General features: G+C 49.4%; 7 protein-coding genes across 7 annotated transcripts; 4 read left to right on the top strand and 3 right to left on the bottom strand.

Annotated features, from left to right (window-relative positions):
* Positions 1–326: 326 nt before the first annotated feature.
* On the top strand, positions 327–861 carry HO173_011121 (uncharacterized protein; the record flags this gene model as incomplete). The annotated part of the gene is made up of 2 exons (XM_037313003.1): positions 327–491; positions 637–861. The coding sequence occupies 2 exons, from the start codon at positions 327–329 to the stop codon at positions 859–861; spliced, it is 390 nt and encodes a 129-aa protein (XP_037160052.1).
* Positions 862–1911: 1050 nt separating this feature from the next.
* On the top strand, positions 1912–2375 carry HO173_011122 (uncharacterized protein; the record flags this gene model as incomplete). The annotated part of the gene is made up of 2 exons (XM_037313004.1): positions 1912–2083; positions 2221–2375. 2 exons carry the CDS (start codon positions 1912–1914, stop codon positions 2373–2375), a joined length of 327 nt encoding a protein of 108 aa, XP_037160053.1.
* A 2608-nt stretch (positions 2376–4983) lies between these two features.
* On the bottom strand, positions 4984–5609 carry HO173_011123 (uncharacterized protein; the record flags this gene model as incomplete). The annotated part of the gene is made up of 4 exons (XM_037313005.1): positions 4984–5223; positions 5280–5288; positions 5343–5431; positions 5495–5609. The coding sequence occupies 4 exons, from the start codon at positions 5607–5609 to the stop codon at positions 4984–4986; spliced, it is 453 nt and encodes a 150-aa protein (XP_037160054.1).
* Positions 5610–5940: 331 nt separating this feature from the next.
* Positions 5941–6275, top strand: HO173_011124 (uncharacterized protein; the record flags this gene model as incomplete). The annotated part of the gene is made up of 2 exons (XM_037313006.1): positions 5941–6021; positions 6099–6275. 2 exons carry the CDS (start codon positions 5941–5943, stop codon positions 6273–6275), a joined length of 258 nt encoding a protein of 85 aa, XP_037160055.1.
* Positions 6276–6966: 691 nt separating this feature from the next.
* Positions 6967–7633, top strand: HO173_011125 (uncharacterized protein; the record flags this gene model as incomplete). The annotated part of the gene is made up of 5 exons (XM_037313007.1): positions 6967–6974; positions 7103–7181; positions 7356–7416; positions 7476–7507; positions 7604–7633. 5 exons carry the CDS (start codon positions 6967–6969, stop codon positions 7631–7633), a joined length of 210 nt encoding a protein of 69 aa, XP_037160056.1.
* A 411-nt stretch (positions 7634–8044) lies between these two features.
* HO173_011126 (uncharacterized protein) lies at positions 8045–9525 on the bottom strand (the record flags this gene model as incomplete). The annotated part of the gene is made up of 3 exons (XM_037313008.1): positions 8045–8426; positions 8479–9403; positions 9462–9525. 3 exons carry the CDS (start codon positions 9523–9525, stop codon positions 8045–8047), a joined length of 1371 nt encoding a protein of 456 aa, XP_037160057.1.
* A 1316-nt stretch (positions 9526–10841) lies between these two features.
* On the bottom strand, positions 10842–15286 carry HO173_011127 (uncharacterized protein; the record flags this gene model as incomplete). Its single annotated transcript, XM_037313009.1, has 2 exons — positions 10842–11190; positions 14829–15286. The coding sequence occupies 2 exons, from the start codon at positions 15284–15286 to the stop codon at positions 10842–10844; spliced, it is 807 nt and encodes a 268-aa protein (XP_037160058.1).
* Between the last annotated feature and the right edge of the window lie 434 nt (positions 15287–15720).

The raw sequence follows: 15720 nt of genomic DNA on the forward strand, positions 1-15720 counted from the left end.
GTACGGGCGCAGCATGAGGCTACCGGTGGGACCTGCCGAGAGTCTTGGTTGATCCGAGGGTGATTAACCTATAGAGAGGCCGATGCTGTGAGTATGTCAGCAGTAACTCCTGTGAACAGGCTGTTGGAGAGAATTAGGCTCAGAAACCAAGGACATCCATCAGAAGTTCCGGAATCAGGAGTTAGCTGTCCTATGACCGTCCACTGTGCATATATCTCGACCGTTGCACCCTCCAAATCGAGGAGTCCTTCTCAGGCTAACCAAGCTTTCTCTTTACTTGTATGCGTGAAAATCCAAGATAGGTTATTTGCTTCCCAACATCAATAATGGCAACTTCAGAGAACAATGACATCAAAGTTAGAAATGACCGACGAGACCCGATCTCTCGGTATAGTAAAGACATTGAGGAAGATATCACACCCGTGCGGAAGCTCTTGGAGGAGTACAGTAAGATACCTCCGGAGCAGGTGGTTGCTCACATTCACGCCGTGGTACGTTTGCCCGCAATGTTTCTTACTTTCTCTCCCTTGCCTCTCACCCTCCCCTCCGAGTCTTCTACCCTGCTCCGTCTTCTCCCTCTACTCATTATGATCATTCACGCTTTGCTCCTCCTCGCCCCTCATCAACGCGACCAAGCCTGAAAAATCCACCCATGCCCCTGCGTCCGCCGCTTCCTCGACCTCTCACTCTCCCTCCACCCCCTCTACCCGACCGTGCTCGCTCGCCTCAGAGCCTCTTCCACCCCCCAGCGTCTCCTCGACCTCGGCTGCTGTTTCGGCCAAGACATCCGCCGCCTCGTGGCCGACGGCGCCTGCGGCGAGAACCTTTACGGCGCCGATCTACACTGTTACAAAGTTCTAAAAGTTTCTGATAACGTATTACTATATTATCTCAATATTGTAGTTAATAGAATTTTATTGGGTTTCTCTAGTCAAAAGACGACTTAGAGTCGATTATATTATAATCTATCAAGAAACAATTTAACCCTCCTATAAAAGTCTTTAATCGTATGATCAGTATCGCAAACGTCTGAAAGTAGAAAGTATCTCGATATGTTTCTATTTGCTGCAAAAACTCGCTAAATCCGAATACGAAGTAGAAAGAAGTATCGCTCGTTTCGGCTGAACACGCTGTACTCGTAAAGTCTTTACCGTCGATCTACTGCTTATGTTGACCTCAGAAATGGTACGAACACCAGTCTTACATCTATGGCTTATTAATCCGGGGGGGTTGCTTGGCTGCTGATATCGGTGTGCCGAATGGGGGCAACTTAGGCGAGGACGTCCGGTGGACTTCATCATCTTCTCTTCATTTGTAAGGCTACTCGAAAAAAGCAGTTGTACTTACACTATGTAGTCATGAAAGTCATGCATATATATTCGCATGCAGGGACAACCTTGCTCCAAATTCCCATAGCATTGATGCACTACCATCCGCAAGAAATCATCGCGACGTCAATACCAATATTGACCCCTGCAATCCACAACCCGACGCGTTCTCCTAATCGTGATGGGTTAGGGAAGGCAGATCCTCAACCGTGGGGATAGTCATCGACCATACAGGTAACTCACGTGGATCCTCTCGCGAATCAAGAAGGTGCCGAAAGCTATGCATGTCAGACGGCCGAGCCTTGGCAGAGTGTTGAAGACGCCCATATCGTGTTAGATGGCGTTGACCGTGAGATCTGCTACTGAGACCGAGCTGGGCACATGACACTTTGGATCGTATAGGAGGGGAAGTAGTGGCAGACTTGCATCTAGTTCTGACTGTTATACGTATATATAGAGGGTACATTCATCCCACCTGATCCGATTTTCTGCTCACCCACCTTGCACTCCTTGCACAGACTCCAGCCTTTCAATAAAGAAAAGACTTCATCTCTCCCATCCATCAATCAGTCAAGCATCCACAATGAAAGCCTTCACCATCTCTACCTTCCTCTTCCTCCTCGCCTCCCAACTCCACGCCGCCCCCAGCTCCAGTGCCCGCCAGTTCCAAGCCCAGCTCACTTTCCAAGGCGCTCCTCCCGCAGCGGCATTCTTCACACTGTCGGTCCCCACAGATGGTTCTGTTTTCGAGATTTGTATGTTGCCAGCCCCAAGTTCTAGCCAATTCTTCTTTACCCCACTGTTTGATGTACCATCTACTCTCCTCGTACCTGTCCCATTGTCTAGGGAACTTTCCATGAAATATGTGTATCACTGACTTGTACCACCAAAGCCAACGTATTGAGCGTCTCCCACATTAGCTCTGCAGGTGGTGCGAGCTGCACATTGTTCGGTATTGACGGTAGCACGACAACGGTCGTCGGTGCGGATACGGTAGATGTAGGACCGCCACAGACGCAGGTTTCAGGCTCTTGTCTTGCGTTGTGATGGGAGAGCAGATTCACGGGGGAGGGGTTTGAAGCGAGAGGGAGACAGGAAAAGGGAGGAGATGGAGGCGGACAATGGAGAATGCAGGTGGAGAACAGAGAAGGGGCGAACCACAGTGGAATTGCATTTAGGGTTGTGGCGTTGAAACAATGATGATAACGAAAAAGCGAAGTCTGTCTTTTTTGATCGACCGGCAAACGTAGGGCCGGGATATTCTTGATGCATGTTAGAGGGGGCTGAGCATGATTCTAGTGTTAAGAAGTAATGGGTAATGCACTGGAAACTTCGACTGAAGATGATCTCAATGCCGAATACGTACAAGAAGCTGTCAGACTTGAATGCATCGAACGGTGACTGGACCTTGCTCCAAATTGCTGTCTTGATCTCAGCATGGTCAATTCTCATCCGCGGCAACATACATTCAGTAGATCAAGTCGATGACCACGGCTAGACTTCACTCCATCTCGAGTGCAGCTCTCCGGATTTTATCCTATCCGACCTTCGACAGATCAAAAATCGCCACGCGGATCAGTACAGCATCATCAGAGATAACCCAGGCTTCATGAGGCTAGTCAGAGCATATGATGCTTTCTTTCAGCGTTCGAGCACCCAGGCAGATATATCTCCCTAAAAATCGACTTACCGAGGACTGAGACCGAAGGACAGACAAGCTAGGCGTCAGCTTATTACTCTCTGTCTGCTTACGATACTACCAAAACACAACATCGCCTGTTGCATTCACCTAGCGGTGAATTATGTCGAGGGTACAGCATGGAATTGCCAGCCGATCCTCTTTCTTTCTCTTCATAGTCCCAGTTCCACCTTCCCACCTAGTATTAGTCCACTATGCCTGCTGCTTTATTACTTCCCACGTCATGCTCAACAACAACGGCTGCCTACGTCAAGTCAGATGCACTAACCAATCCCCTAGTCCTTCGCCCAAAGTCGACAAAATAATACTTCAAGGAAGAACAGACTCTATACCGCTTCTTCCCATTACCGACAATTGCCAAACCACGTCAACTAGCACCACAGATAGACGTCCACCAATTCCGCCTTACGACGCCCTTGCCGATGATCTCCCAGCTCTTAGCACTACAAGTATTGATCTTCTTCCCCTTGCAACTCCAAAAATTTGGCAAGTCTGCAGGTGAGAGGATCCCCAGGTCATAGGCACCGAATACGACATCGCTGCGCTGCGGACTGAGCTTAGGCCTTTGTTCCTTTAGGCATGGCTGTTTTGGGAATTGACGTGTGAACTCTTTCGACGGCAGCTGCCCGGCACGCAAACAATCGTCAGCGTGGATCCTCAGTACGTGAAAGACCGTCTCGGTACATTTCGGGCAGAACCGACATCGAATACTTCAAAACCCGAGAGAGACCGCCTCAACTCCTTGATGGGCTTTACCCGGGAGCAGATTGGAGAATTGGATATTGCATTTGTCGAATCCGATCGAAAGGAAGACGACCACTCTGGTATAACAATTCTTTTCATTCCACCCCTGATCAGCTTTTTATCATACCACAGCATGCCCGCTCGGGACAAACAGCACTCTCACGCTTCCTGTGTCCCCCAGTGCACCAAAATGTAAGGCCATCCTTTGAAGAAACGTTACCTGGAAGAAAATGCGAGACCGACTCTGTCTGGTGCTGGACAGGCTTTGCAGCATGGAGCTAGCGAACCGGCTACCTGTTCGTGCAACCCTGCCTGTGGAGGCGCCGCGCATCCGGCTCTCGATGCCAACGGGAACTGTCCTGATCAGGTTACTTCTATTGGTTGAGCTCTTCGTGGGACGGAGATATCTACGTATATAACATGCGACGGAAATGATTATTGATAACTTTTGACAACGATGACAAAGAAATCGATGATAAAGTATCTCACCATCAACTCAAAGTCCTGTGACCAAGGCTTTCACACCAGGTTAACAGCCTTTCGGGCAAGCGTATGGCCAGCCGAGGTGACAAAGCGGGTTGGATTTTTAGGAAGGTATCTCTCGTTGGCTCGAAACCTACAACCACGGTAAGGGTTTATTCCTATCAACTTCATTCGTCACTCATTGTTTCATCACTATATGATAAGGCTTCACTGTCTCAGTGAGAACAACAAGCGTTCCGAATGGTTGTCGAGCAGTTTTCGAATTCACCCAGAACGGTATTCGGTAGACCCTATCCAGCCGGGTCCCTGTGGGAGATATTCTCGGGGTCTCTTCTACCCGGGTCATGGTGTACTTAGGACCCCGGGAAGGGTGGGGGCAGGGATGAAATTTAGGCAGACAAAACAGGGCAAGCGACATTTAAGACACCGGTTTTGGTTACCGATATATTCGCCCGTACTCAGTGCATTAGTAACAGCTTGTAATCAAAACGTACCTAGACCTGCGTCTCATATTTCCCTGTACCCCTTGCCATTGCCACCATTCATCTCATTCGATTAGTCGACCTTGAGTCAGCCGATCTAGGGCGAAGTGGTAGTCCACTGCCCCGCCTGAAAAATGTACGAGCTCGTCTTTGAGTTCGTTCCACTCATGGCATCCGGCGGGGTGAAATCTCCCGTCTCCACGGGCCCGACGTTCTCACCGATGATGGTCGAGGTATGCATCCCCGACTAATACCACCACTGTACTTTTTCCTGCGGCTGGTACAGTGCCGTCATACCTTTACCCGTCTCCGCCGGGTCCACAAAGATCGGGCTGAACCCGTACCTTGCCTCCTGGACGCCGACCATGAATTGGACACTGTTAGTGCCGGTATCGGTCTGGGCTTTGTTCTTGCCGACTTTGAGGTAGCGGAGTTTGGGAATGGCGGTAGACTGTTCCCACATGCCCATGGCGTCGAGGTCGAGGACCTGGCCCTGGTCGCACTGCTTCCACTCGCCGCAAGGGTGACGGTAAGGTCGGGAACGGGGACTTCCTGCGCGCAAGGTACGATTAGGGGGTACAGTGGCAGAAGAGCGGGAGGGCATACTGTAGTCCAATCAAGGCCGTAGACGGGCTTCCATTCGACATTCATGTTCAGGGCCAGGACGTGGGATTGCCAAACCATGTTGTAGGTCACTGTCGATGCGCGTTAGCCATTTTATTCCTGCTCAGATCTGGCCAGGGGCGAGGAGCTTATACATTGATTGTTGGTGATAAGGCTCTTGGCGACCTGTAGGTTGTACTTGCTGTTGAAAAAGGCAGAGATATTGGGGCCCGCATTCTTGATAGTCAGGCTGCGGGTGTTGTCGGCCATTGTATCGACTTTGGATTCGATTTGTCGAGGGTTTGATCTGTTGTAATTATGATTAGAAGAGCAGATTCGAGCAAAGTTGTTCGGTGTGATGTGCTTGCAGAGGGGCACGAAGGCGACTTTAAGAACTCTTTCTTTCGAGGCTTGCAACATACGCACTGCTTTTGGAACGCTCTTCCGGCGTTATCGTATGTCTCTCGAAGGAGGAATAGGAGGTCTGCCGAGACAGTCGGTTCGAAAGACGTTGTCTCGAACACCGGCTCAGCTCGTCACTCGTCTCTGTGACTGGCTGGGCCGCGAGGAGGATCGAGTGGGTGGAAGGTTTGGTAGCTAAATGTTTGGCTCTTTGACAAAGGGTATCGCAAATAGGGCGATTGACTGGTGGGTTGGGTACACGCTTGAGATATCATTTGGGGTACGGTCTTTGCCTTTCCTCTGCTACCTCTCTTTCACTCTCATACTTTTGCAAGCATGCTCAGCTAACGGCCATAGAATACTCTGTTCATCAGCACATCTAAGGAAATTGTGGAAAAAGGAACTCCCAAGGAGAAGAAATCCATTCACTACGATTTCCTTGCGCAGCGGACTTTGGCGGACGCCATCGTCCTCACGCTCTTCGGACCGGATCTCGAGCGTGAAGAGTATCGGTTTGCGGTGTATACTCAGTAAGGTATGGCGATATAAGTCGTTTTTTGCTTTGCGTTCAATGAGATCGACCTATACCATTTTCCGAGGGTCTGAATAGTAAGAACGGACACTTCAGAGGAGCACGCACACTAATGCGAAAAATGTATCGGTACTGAAGGATAGGGGGGATGCCCCCTACATAAAGAATCTCCCCGTGCGTCATCGACGGCATGCCCGCAGGTACCTTTTCATACGTACAGTATTGGCCATTTTGAAGGCCCGCTCATGGATCATATGTAGGAGCGTACTACGTTGTACTCGTAGCTACTGCAAATTAAAAGGGTGCACCAAAACTGCCAAGATCTCTGCGCGTGAATCTCGGATAACGCTGGTTGCCTAAGTAGACATCGCGCTTAGATAGGTACAAGTATGCTTCGGAGTTGCACCTAGCCTCCGCTTAGTTTGGGCCTTCAGGCCCCTATCGCGCCCAAAACGGTCCCTAAAGTTCTATTGATTAGCTGCCATGTTCTAAGGTCCCCCAGTAATTGTATAGGGCTGCTTCCGCGAGTAGGGTTAGGGCTCCCACTCGCTAAAGCGGCCACGCCCGTGCCAAGCCTTCTCAGCCATATGTATCAAAGGATCACCGACAGCTTCCCAATCGCATCTCATACCGGCACGTAACCCAAACCCCACGTCTACGCATCATCCAGAGACCCCGAAGCACGTCCCAGCTATGGCAGGGTAAGTCACAAGATCCGCCCCACCCCCTCCCTCCTCTCGAGCCGGCAAACCCATCGCAAGCCTCCCTCTCACACTCCGCACATCGCCCAGCAGCAACCAGTGCCAACGGCTGACCGATGCGCCCACAGCTTCGTCAACCGTGAGAATCGCGTGCCCCATTACCAACGACTTTTCCAGAAGAACGACGGCCTGCGGCAATGGTGGAAGGTCAGTGCTCCAGCAGCTCCCCCGCCTACCTCCCTACAAAACATGAGAGTCGGGGATCAGACACAGAAACAGGCAAAGAGCGGAGCTCGAGCACATGCGCAAAAAAAGGGATGTCACGCGGCAGGGCGCTGGTATAATTGAGACACGGAGTCGCTGACTGTATGCTCCCGACAGACGCCCAGGAGCAAGTACATGCTCTACCCATACTTCGTCGCGCTGTGGGGGACCCTTGGCGGTTCGTGCATTGCTGCTACCTTGCAAGACTGTGGGAGCGTTGCTGATGATGCGGTCCAGGAACGATGTACATGATGGGTCGCATGGTACTGGTACGGATTCTTCTGCGTCGCTTTCCTTCCTCAACCTCTCTCGGAGTCTTGATCCGTCGGGCGTCTTTGTACGGCGGATACTAACGCACTGCGTAGGGACACAAGACGTGGTTTGGCAAGAATTGAAGGACCCGCGAGATATGTGATGGTGTCGTGCGGTGCTGCTGGATTTGTACATATGGTATTAGTCGAGGAAGGCAGTAGAGACAGACATTCATCCGAAGATTCTTGCTCAGAATAAGTCTACATTCAGAGGTAGATTCTGAACGCATCATAGCTTTTTGCATTAGCTTTCTACATTTCGATTGGAACCAATACTGCTGTGCCACTGTCGTTCATGGACCATAGTTCTTACAAGTGGGGACATCGAGTCAATTAGACGAGCAGTAGCAGTTCTCCTAGGGACGAGCTACGATATAATGTACGTCGTTCCGTCCATATGATACAGCCCCAATTTCCAACAGCATGCATATCTACAGCCCTCGTATTCAACCAAATACAGCGCTTGTCCTATCCTCCACAAGCATCATCACCAGTTTAGGCCTTCCTACTCATCTTCTTCTCCTGCTTCTTCCCACTCCTCTTCCTCTCCTTTTCCAGGAAATCCCTCTGGTCCTCCGCGCTCATGCCTTTCAACTTATTATCCCTCATCTCTTTTTTCTTCTTCTCACCCTCGAGTCTCCTTTCCTCCGCTTTCTCCTCGTCACTCAGCTTTCTCAACTTCTTCTGTTCATCCTCGCGCACGGAACGGATCTTGCGGCTGACTTCGGGACGAAAATGTGCGTTTTGCGCAAGGAGGTCGGGTAAGCGCAGGAAGTAGCTGAAGATGGGGAGTGTAGGGTCGTAGGCTGAAGCTTGGGAGGGAGAAGGGATGCGGAGGGAGAGGGACAGGCGTTTGCGGGGGTTAGTGTCATTGAGTCTGGAGAATGTTAGGTTGGCCGTAGGAACGCAGTGTCTCAAAAGCGGCTTACTTCGATGGTTTGTCCAGTGGCTGATCGGTCACCACCAGATACTCAAAAGCTTCGCCGGCACTTGCGACCGCCTTGACCAGGTCAGCGGTAAGAAGCTTCTCTGTGACCTCTGCGCTCTCGCTCATGGTAGTAGCCCAAACTGGCAGTTTAGCATGATCTTTCGTGCTTGTAAGAGAGATGTCGTAGCGATCGTCCCGGATCTTTCGCATCAAGTCTTTGTGGACCACGGCAAAGACGAATTGATCGTAGATGGAGCTCTTGCTCTTCGCCTGCGCCTCAATCGCTTCCAACTGCTGTTGATTCTGAGCAGGCACAAGATCCTTTTCTCGACCGTCGAAAGCGTAGGAAGTGGCCTCCATCCTCTCCGCAGGTGTAGCGAAAGATTCGAACAGGAAGCCGAGGATGAATTCCATGATGAGAGTCGCTGGATTGTACCTCTTGAACAGCTTGACGTTGATGTCCGTGAAAGCGACATTCTGTCGCCCAGTCGCATACGTCACGTACTCCTGCGCTGTCTTCTCTTTCAACAACTCTTGCGGAATAACCAGGTCGTCCGATGTCAATGATTTGGCTAAGCCGGACGATTGTACATCGTCCACTGTTGGAGCTCTCCTCCCTCCAAACCCAACGGAAGCATATTCCTTTTCGAGCGCTGGCGCATGAGCTGCGATCCACGCTTTTGCTTTTCGCTTGTTTGTCCGGCGACCCCATATATGCAGCCCTATGATCACGATGACGAAGGGTAGAATGACAGCCTCAGCGTAGAAATCTGAGGGGCTCGTTCGTTCCCAGACACGGTACCATTTGGTGAAGACGACATCTGTTGCGCCGGTAGGTGAGGCTCCTGCTGCAGCTGCTGGTTGCGGAGTGACAGGCGAGATGGAAGCAGGGGAAGGATCTGGGACTCTGGCAAAGTCTGCGAAGTCTGTGAAATGTCAGAGATGTTCTTGTTGATAGAGGAAATTTGGCTGGTTAGAGCATACCGTCTTCGTTTGCGGGCGGTGGAGGTTTCTGGGCTGCAAAGAGACTTTTCAAATAGTCGGCCATGGTCAGTCTAAGAAGAAGAAAAATTGCACAGGAAGAAACAAAAATGTTTCAAAGAGTGGACGTGAAATGGAGGCTTCGCGGTGTTGAACACACAAGCTTACAAAGGCTTGGCCCTTACGGGTGTAGCCGCTTTAGCGACTAAGCTAGTTGACCAGCGATGAACGATGATGAACATTCAGCGACTCACCAGCTCTTGAAGACTTCAATGAAATCACAACTGGCAGATAGAGCTCATCTAGATTTCCCCTCCTTGGCTAGATCTTCATACCTTCTCGGATATGCTTCAGCGTGTTAATCTCCAGATCGCGCCCCATCATTCACGAATCATTTCTGTCCTGTATTGGTTGCTCAGAACATATATTCGCTCGAATGCAGAGCATCGACTGTGACATGTGTGCGTACAGCTTTGGGGCAATGCTCATGTGTGCAGAATCCTTCAGAGGACTGAACACACCTATGAGAATGTTGCGCTTCAACTTGATGTGACATCCATCAAAGATGATATTGTAATTGCCACGAGGAGTCGTACGATCGCACGTTGCAGGTTTCCCTTCGCTGCGACCATTCTGTCAATGATTGCTCCCTACTGCGTACAGTGGCATGATTCCATTGATTGACTTTAAGAGCCGAACCATTGCGTTGTCATCCATGATATTGTGTAATTTGGAGGCTGAGTTTACACTTCTTATACCAATGCGGACCATAAAGGAGATCTATAATCCTGCAAATTGATAGGGCTTACAATAGACTCTGCTCTCGATCTTGAACCTGGAAACGTCCGACATCTTCTTAACAAGGGTGCGCGTCACCGATATGGGTCATGGTGGGGCGAAGCTATGGCGAAGATACGGCAAAGTAAATTGCGAAAATCTCGCTGCGTTCTGTTTGCTTGTGCAATGTACCGCATACTATCTTGAAAGTGCCAGGGGTCTGCGAGACTGAAGACCCGTGTGCAAGCCAAATCACTGGCTGATGGTAGCCATAACCTGACCTGTGTCGACCATCATCTTTAGGCACCAAACTCAGCATCACGCGAAACCTTTCTTGGAAATTCTGCCGTCCCATCATAACAGTTCTCACCCTCTACCGTCTCCTCTTAGTGGTGGCACTTAGTCAAGCTTTTACTTCGTGTTATTATCCTGATAGTATATACATGGCATCCGACCAACCATGCATTGTCAATGGCACCCAGGGAAGCTTCTGTTGCGGCAGTCAAGGCATCCTCTGCCTGTCAGACAAAGTCTCCTATTGTAACCACAGCTCTTATTCTACCTCTGGCAATTCGTACCCTCGAGGTAGCTGTACCGACCAGTCGTTCAGATCACCCGCTTGTCCGCAGTTCTGCTTGGGTGCGTACTTCTGGTGTATGTGGGTGCTATTGACTGACAATGTCGCGGCGGCAGCACCAAATAAGTCCGCCAGTGGTATGTTTCAATGCATTTACACGACAGATTTCTACTGTTGCTCAGCTGATGGCTCGCCGTACTCGTGCGAAGACGGTAACATCGCTTGGCTGCTTTATCAAGCGATGTATCTTCGACAGGCTTTATCCGGCTACCAGTAACAACAATGGCATTTGGACCACAGGTTGTGTCGTCTTCTGCCATGAGTAGTACTTGACCAAGGAACAACTTTTCAAGCTGAGAGATAGAAGGCCAGTAATCTCTCAAGTTGAGGTCCGTCAGACGTCAAGACTCATCACCCTGCACCAAAGGCAATTCAACTGCGAGGTAACGAAGCGTTCATACTGCCACCATTCAACAGCAAGGGAGAAACCCCTTTTGGGATGCCCGGCTCGGGAGGGTCAGGAAGAGCTGAAGCGTATGGTTCCATGAACGCAGTCATCGACCGAGGCGCGCCAAACTTTCGCAATCGCATCACGCTGCTGATACATCACAAGCTGGCAATGTGGCATCCCACGGAGCTGCTCCAGATGGTCGACGTTACGCCTGTCATGATGATTACTCCAGACTCAGATTAAATATATCACCTCCGGAGGAGCAGAAGGAAGCATTTGAAAGGTTCCAGCAGCCGAACAAGCTCTACCTGGCGAAAGGCAAAAGAGTGATGACTGTGCTCAGCCGAGACAGGTCTAAAGAGCTCTTAGGATGCCTAGCAGAGTTCATAAGGACGGTCGACGGGACGATGAAGCACTGAGGGAAGTTTGTGTCCTTGCAGTCGATGCTAAGAATGATGTAAGTTCGGATGCATTTTGTGTATAACGACAATATCGCGTGGTCGGTTTCAAAGCTGACGAGGGTGCACGGTAATGTAGGGAACGAGGATTTATAGGATCACGTGAGTAAGGACTTTACCAAGGCTATCCGGTGTTACTACGATTGCATCATTACAGTTAATTTATAATGCAAGCAGCGACACGCGTGACTGCGTCAATTGGTAAGCACCGTTTCTGAGGTCAGTCTACATGTAAGAGGTCTCACCTGTCCGATTTATCCATGTTACGCGACGTACATCTCAGCTATGGACAGGCTTACAGCTCGGCAGGGGTAGAAAAGTGTTCGGTGGGGGTTAGAAATATCTTGGGTATATGCGACTTGTTATGGGTATACTACGGATACACTTCGCATACGCATATCGACCTTATCGAGAATAGAATTTGAGCATGTACTAAGCATATGCCACAATTTGGAGTACTCTACGTAAGGCGCGCTTCATATACATGTACCCATGACTAATCCTTACCTTCCTAGTTCTAACCCCTAATTCCAATATTCTAATCTCTAATACCTTCAACGGCTCTCTCAAGAAACGGCTACGTCGAGCTGACCCTCATCCCCCCGGAAAAAGCGATACTGGTCAGAGCGGTAAGAAGCGGAATCGGCACGTGGTTGCTCACCAAGCAGCCTATCCACCGATAAAAATTGCCCTCCGCGCCCAACTCCGGAATTGACTTCAACCCACAACAGTCCACTCTCATAGCCCCAAGCAATCGCCTCCCATCCTTCCCAACAAGCGACCTCCTTCCTTATTTCCTCTTTCCGAACAGCTCCCACAAACCATTGTCCAATCCACAATCACCGTATTCTCCAGCGACCCATCCTCCCAGTACCGTATCACCCTTTTTTCTCCACACCTACTGCAGGAACCATGTTTCGTCTCTAGCGTCCAACGCGTGATAGATCTCCACACGGAGCCGAGAGCTCCCAGCACCGATAGAAAAGATACTCGCATCAAGATCAAAGCCGCGTACACGACATACCCAACGACACCAACAATGACGAGGGCATTGATTTCGCCGCCCCATGTTCTCCAAGAACGACAATTCCATCGCCGCTCGCAGGTCTTGCAAAGCCCACCCATACCCAGCCCCTCAACACTGCCTGCCGCAAAGCCTCAGGGTGAACTTTTTCGAAGCCAGCCAGTTGCCGGCAGATGGGCCGCAAAGGAAAATTTGTCGCTGAGGAGCCAGGATGTTTGCGCTTGGGGCAATCAGCACGGGGAGACGGCGTAGGGCCATGGGACGTAGCATCAACGCCGCCGTCGACGGTGCAAGCGTTTACGACGACGAAGAAGGGGAAATATCTATTCCGTATGCAAGGAAGCCAGCTAGCTAGGTAGTCAGTCAAAGGAGACAAGATACGAAAGAGCCAGCCAAAGCAGGCAGGCAAACGACGACAGACGCCCAACCCACTGCACCTCATGTCTACCGATGCTCCGCCCCACTACGTGGCCTACGTAAGATACACCATACAGGCCGTGGAAGAAAGGCACAGACGGTATCTGTCGAACGAGTATACGCGGCGGATATCGTGCTGTTGCTACCTAGCATAAGCGAGCCATTCAAAACAGAATCAGTAAGAATGTCCGCTTTTTATAAAAATGCAATTGGATCTCAATCGGCATCAGCGAATCGGGATCAGCTCTTAAAATATGCGGGTCGGTCGCCCGAGCGCTAGGGTCTCCGAGGAGTATTTCCCAAAAGCATACGTATAGATGTGAATTTTAGAGAATAACACTGGGTCTGACAGTGGTCGTAGATGCGGACCCGAGCTCAGATAGATCAGAAAGCAGACACAAGGGTATAGTCGAAACGATGCTGCAGGCGGGATATTATTCGAGATCTTGGCGCAGGAGTTCTGACGACCGTCCAGGACTTTTATATGCGGATTCCCATGCAATTATCAAATCAGGGGGCTACATATGTTTCGAAACGGGGTACACACCTATTACTACCCGGATTGATTTCCGTTGCTATACCTTCACATCTAAGACATGTCTGAACGCATAGCACACTTTTCTCCCGCCGCCGATCCACACAGTCCCATAATCCTTTGGTCTCCTCAGTCAGAGTGACATTGGCGGCTTCCATCGCTTCGATCGTCCTTATCATCAAGCAGGGTATGCGGAATGTACGGTGATCTGAATGAACGGTTGCGAGAAGAGAGACAATCCGAAAGTGCTGACGTTGTCTGCGAGCTGCCCAACCTTGTGCTATATCTGAAGTGGAGGGTAATTGGAAGGGCGCCGATCCGCTTGAACGACAGCAACGTGCACACAAGAGCCGGCGTCAGGAGTCTCAAGTGCTCAGAGCCTCAGATAAGGCGCAGACTGAAGTGTTGCCACATAATATGAGTTTGGGATTTACACTTGACTGGGATTTCATTTTTTGCTTCTATCGGACTTAATAGAAGTCTCTGACGATTAAAGAAACAGGGCTGACTTTAGCTACTTTAGCTATTAGTACTTCAAGTAACCTTGGATAGCGAAGAGTAAGAGATATCGCAGAGAATTGCAAGGCGGCGCCAGGAGCTCCTACTGTAAATCCCTGCCGTAGATCTCCACACTAAGGTACTCCTACGTGCAGCCCTACCAGAGATGGGTGCCGCAGTGACTGTGCCAAGACACGCCGTCCCAATAGAGCGGGCCCTTGCCCCCCCCCCCTAAAAACTTACAAAAAAATAGGGGGGAAAAAAAAAAAAAAAAAAAAAAAAACAAAAAAATCCCCCCCCAAAAAAAAAAAAAAAAAAAAAAAAAAAAAAAAAAAAAAAAAAAACCCCCCCCACCCCCCAAAAAAAAAAAAAAACCCCCCCCCAAAAAAAAAAAAAAAAAAAAAAAAAAAAAAAAAAAAAAAAAAAAAAAAAAAAAAAAAAAAAAAAAAAAAAAAAAAAAAAAAAAAAAAAAAAAAAAAAAAAAAAAAAAAAAAAAAAAAAAAAAAAAAAAAAAAAAAAAAAAAAAAAAAAAAAAAAAAAAAAAAAAAAAAAAAAAAAAAAAAAAAAAAAAAAAAAAAAAGTGTAAACGTGAAATCGGGCTGAGGTAGCTGCTGCAATATTGACGGAGCTGACTGTGATATGACGGTCTGCTCTGGTACTGATGGAGCTGACTGTGGTATGACTGGCATAGACTGCTCTGATAGCTGTAGGGGAGGCTGTTCTGGTAGCTGTAAAGTAGGCTTTGGTAGCTGTAGAGTAGGCTGCTCTGGTAGCTCTGGAGTAGGCTGCTCTGGTATGACAGGCTGCTCTGGTACTTGTGGAGTAGGCTGCTGTGGTACTGATGGAGCTGACTGTAATATGACGGGCTGCTCTGGTAGCTGTAGGGTAGGCTCTGGTACTTGTGGAGTAGGCTGCTGTGGTAGCTCTGACAGCTGTGGTACGGTAGGCTGCTCAGGTAAGGTAGGCTGCTCTGGTACTGACGGAGCTGACTGTGGTATGACGGGCTGCTCTGGTAACTGTAGGGTAGGCTTTGGTAGCTCTGGAGTAGGCTGCTCTGGTACTGATGGAGCTGACTGTGGTATGACTGGCATAGGCTGCTCTGGTAGCTGTAGGGGAGGCTGCTTTGGTAGCTCTGGAGTAGGCTGCTTTGGTAGCTCTGGAGTAGGCTCTGGTAGCTGTGGAGTAGGCTTCTCTAGTACGACAGGCTGCTTCGGTAGCTGTGGTGGCTGGTCTTATACTCCGCTGTGGAACTCGATAAGGGGCTTAAATCGTGTATAGAATAAGCTTGTAAAGCTGATAATAATCTGCTGAGACGGAGCTAACTCGTTAAGAAGACGGATAGCGTTAGGATTCGTATCGGCCCAATTACCAGCGTCGTTTATAAGAAGTATATTAAGCTATTCGAGGTACTACTTTAACGTATACTCGTAGCCGAATATTATAATATAAAAGTATTTTAGCTATTAAGTAGCGGATACTCCATTGCCGAAGAAGTAATTACTACGAGTGAATCGAGGATCAATCG

This window comes from Letharia columbiana, assembly GCF_014066305.1.
Source record: "Letharia columbiana isolate WasteWater2 chromosome Unknown Sc0000057_s0, whole genome shotgun sequence".
Lineage (NCBI taxonomy): Eukaryota > Fungi > Ascomycota > Lecanoromycetes > Lecanorales > Parmeliaceae > Letharia > Letharia columbiana.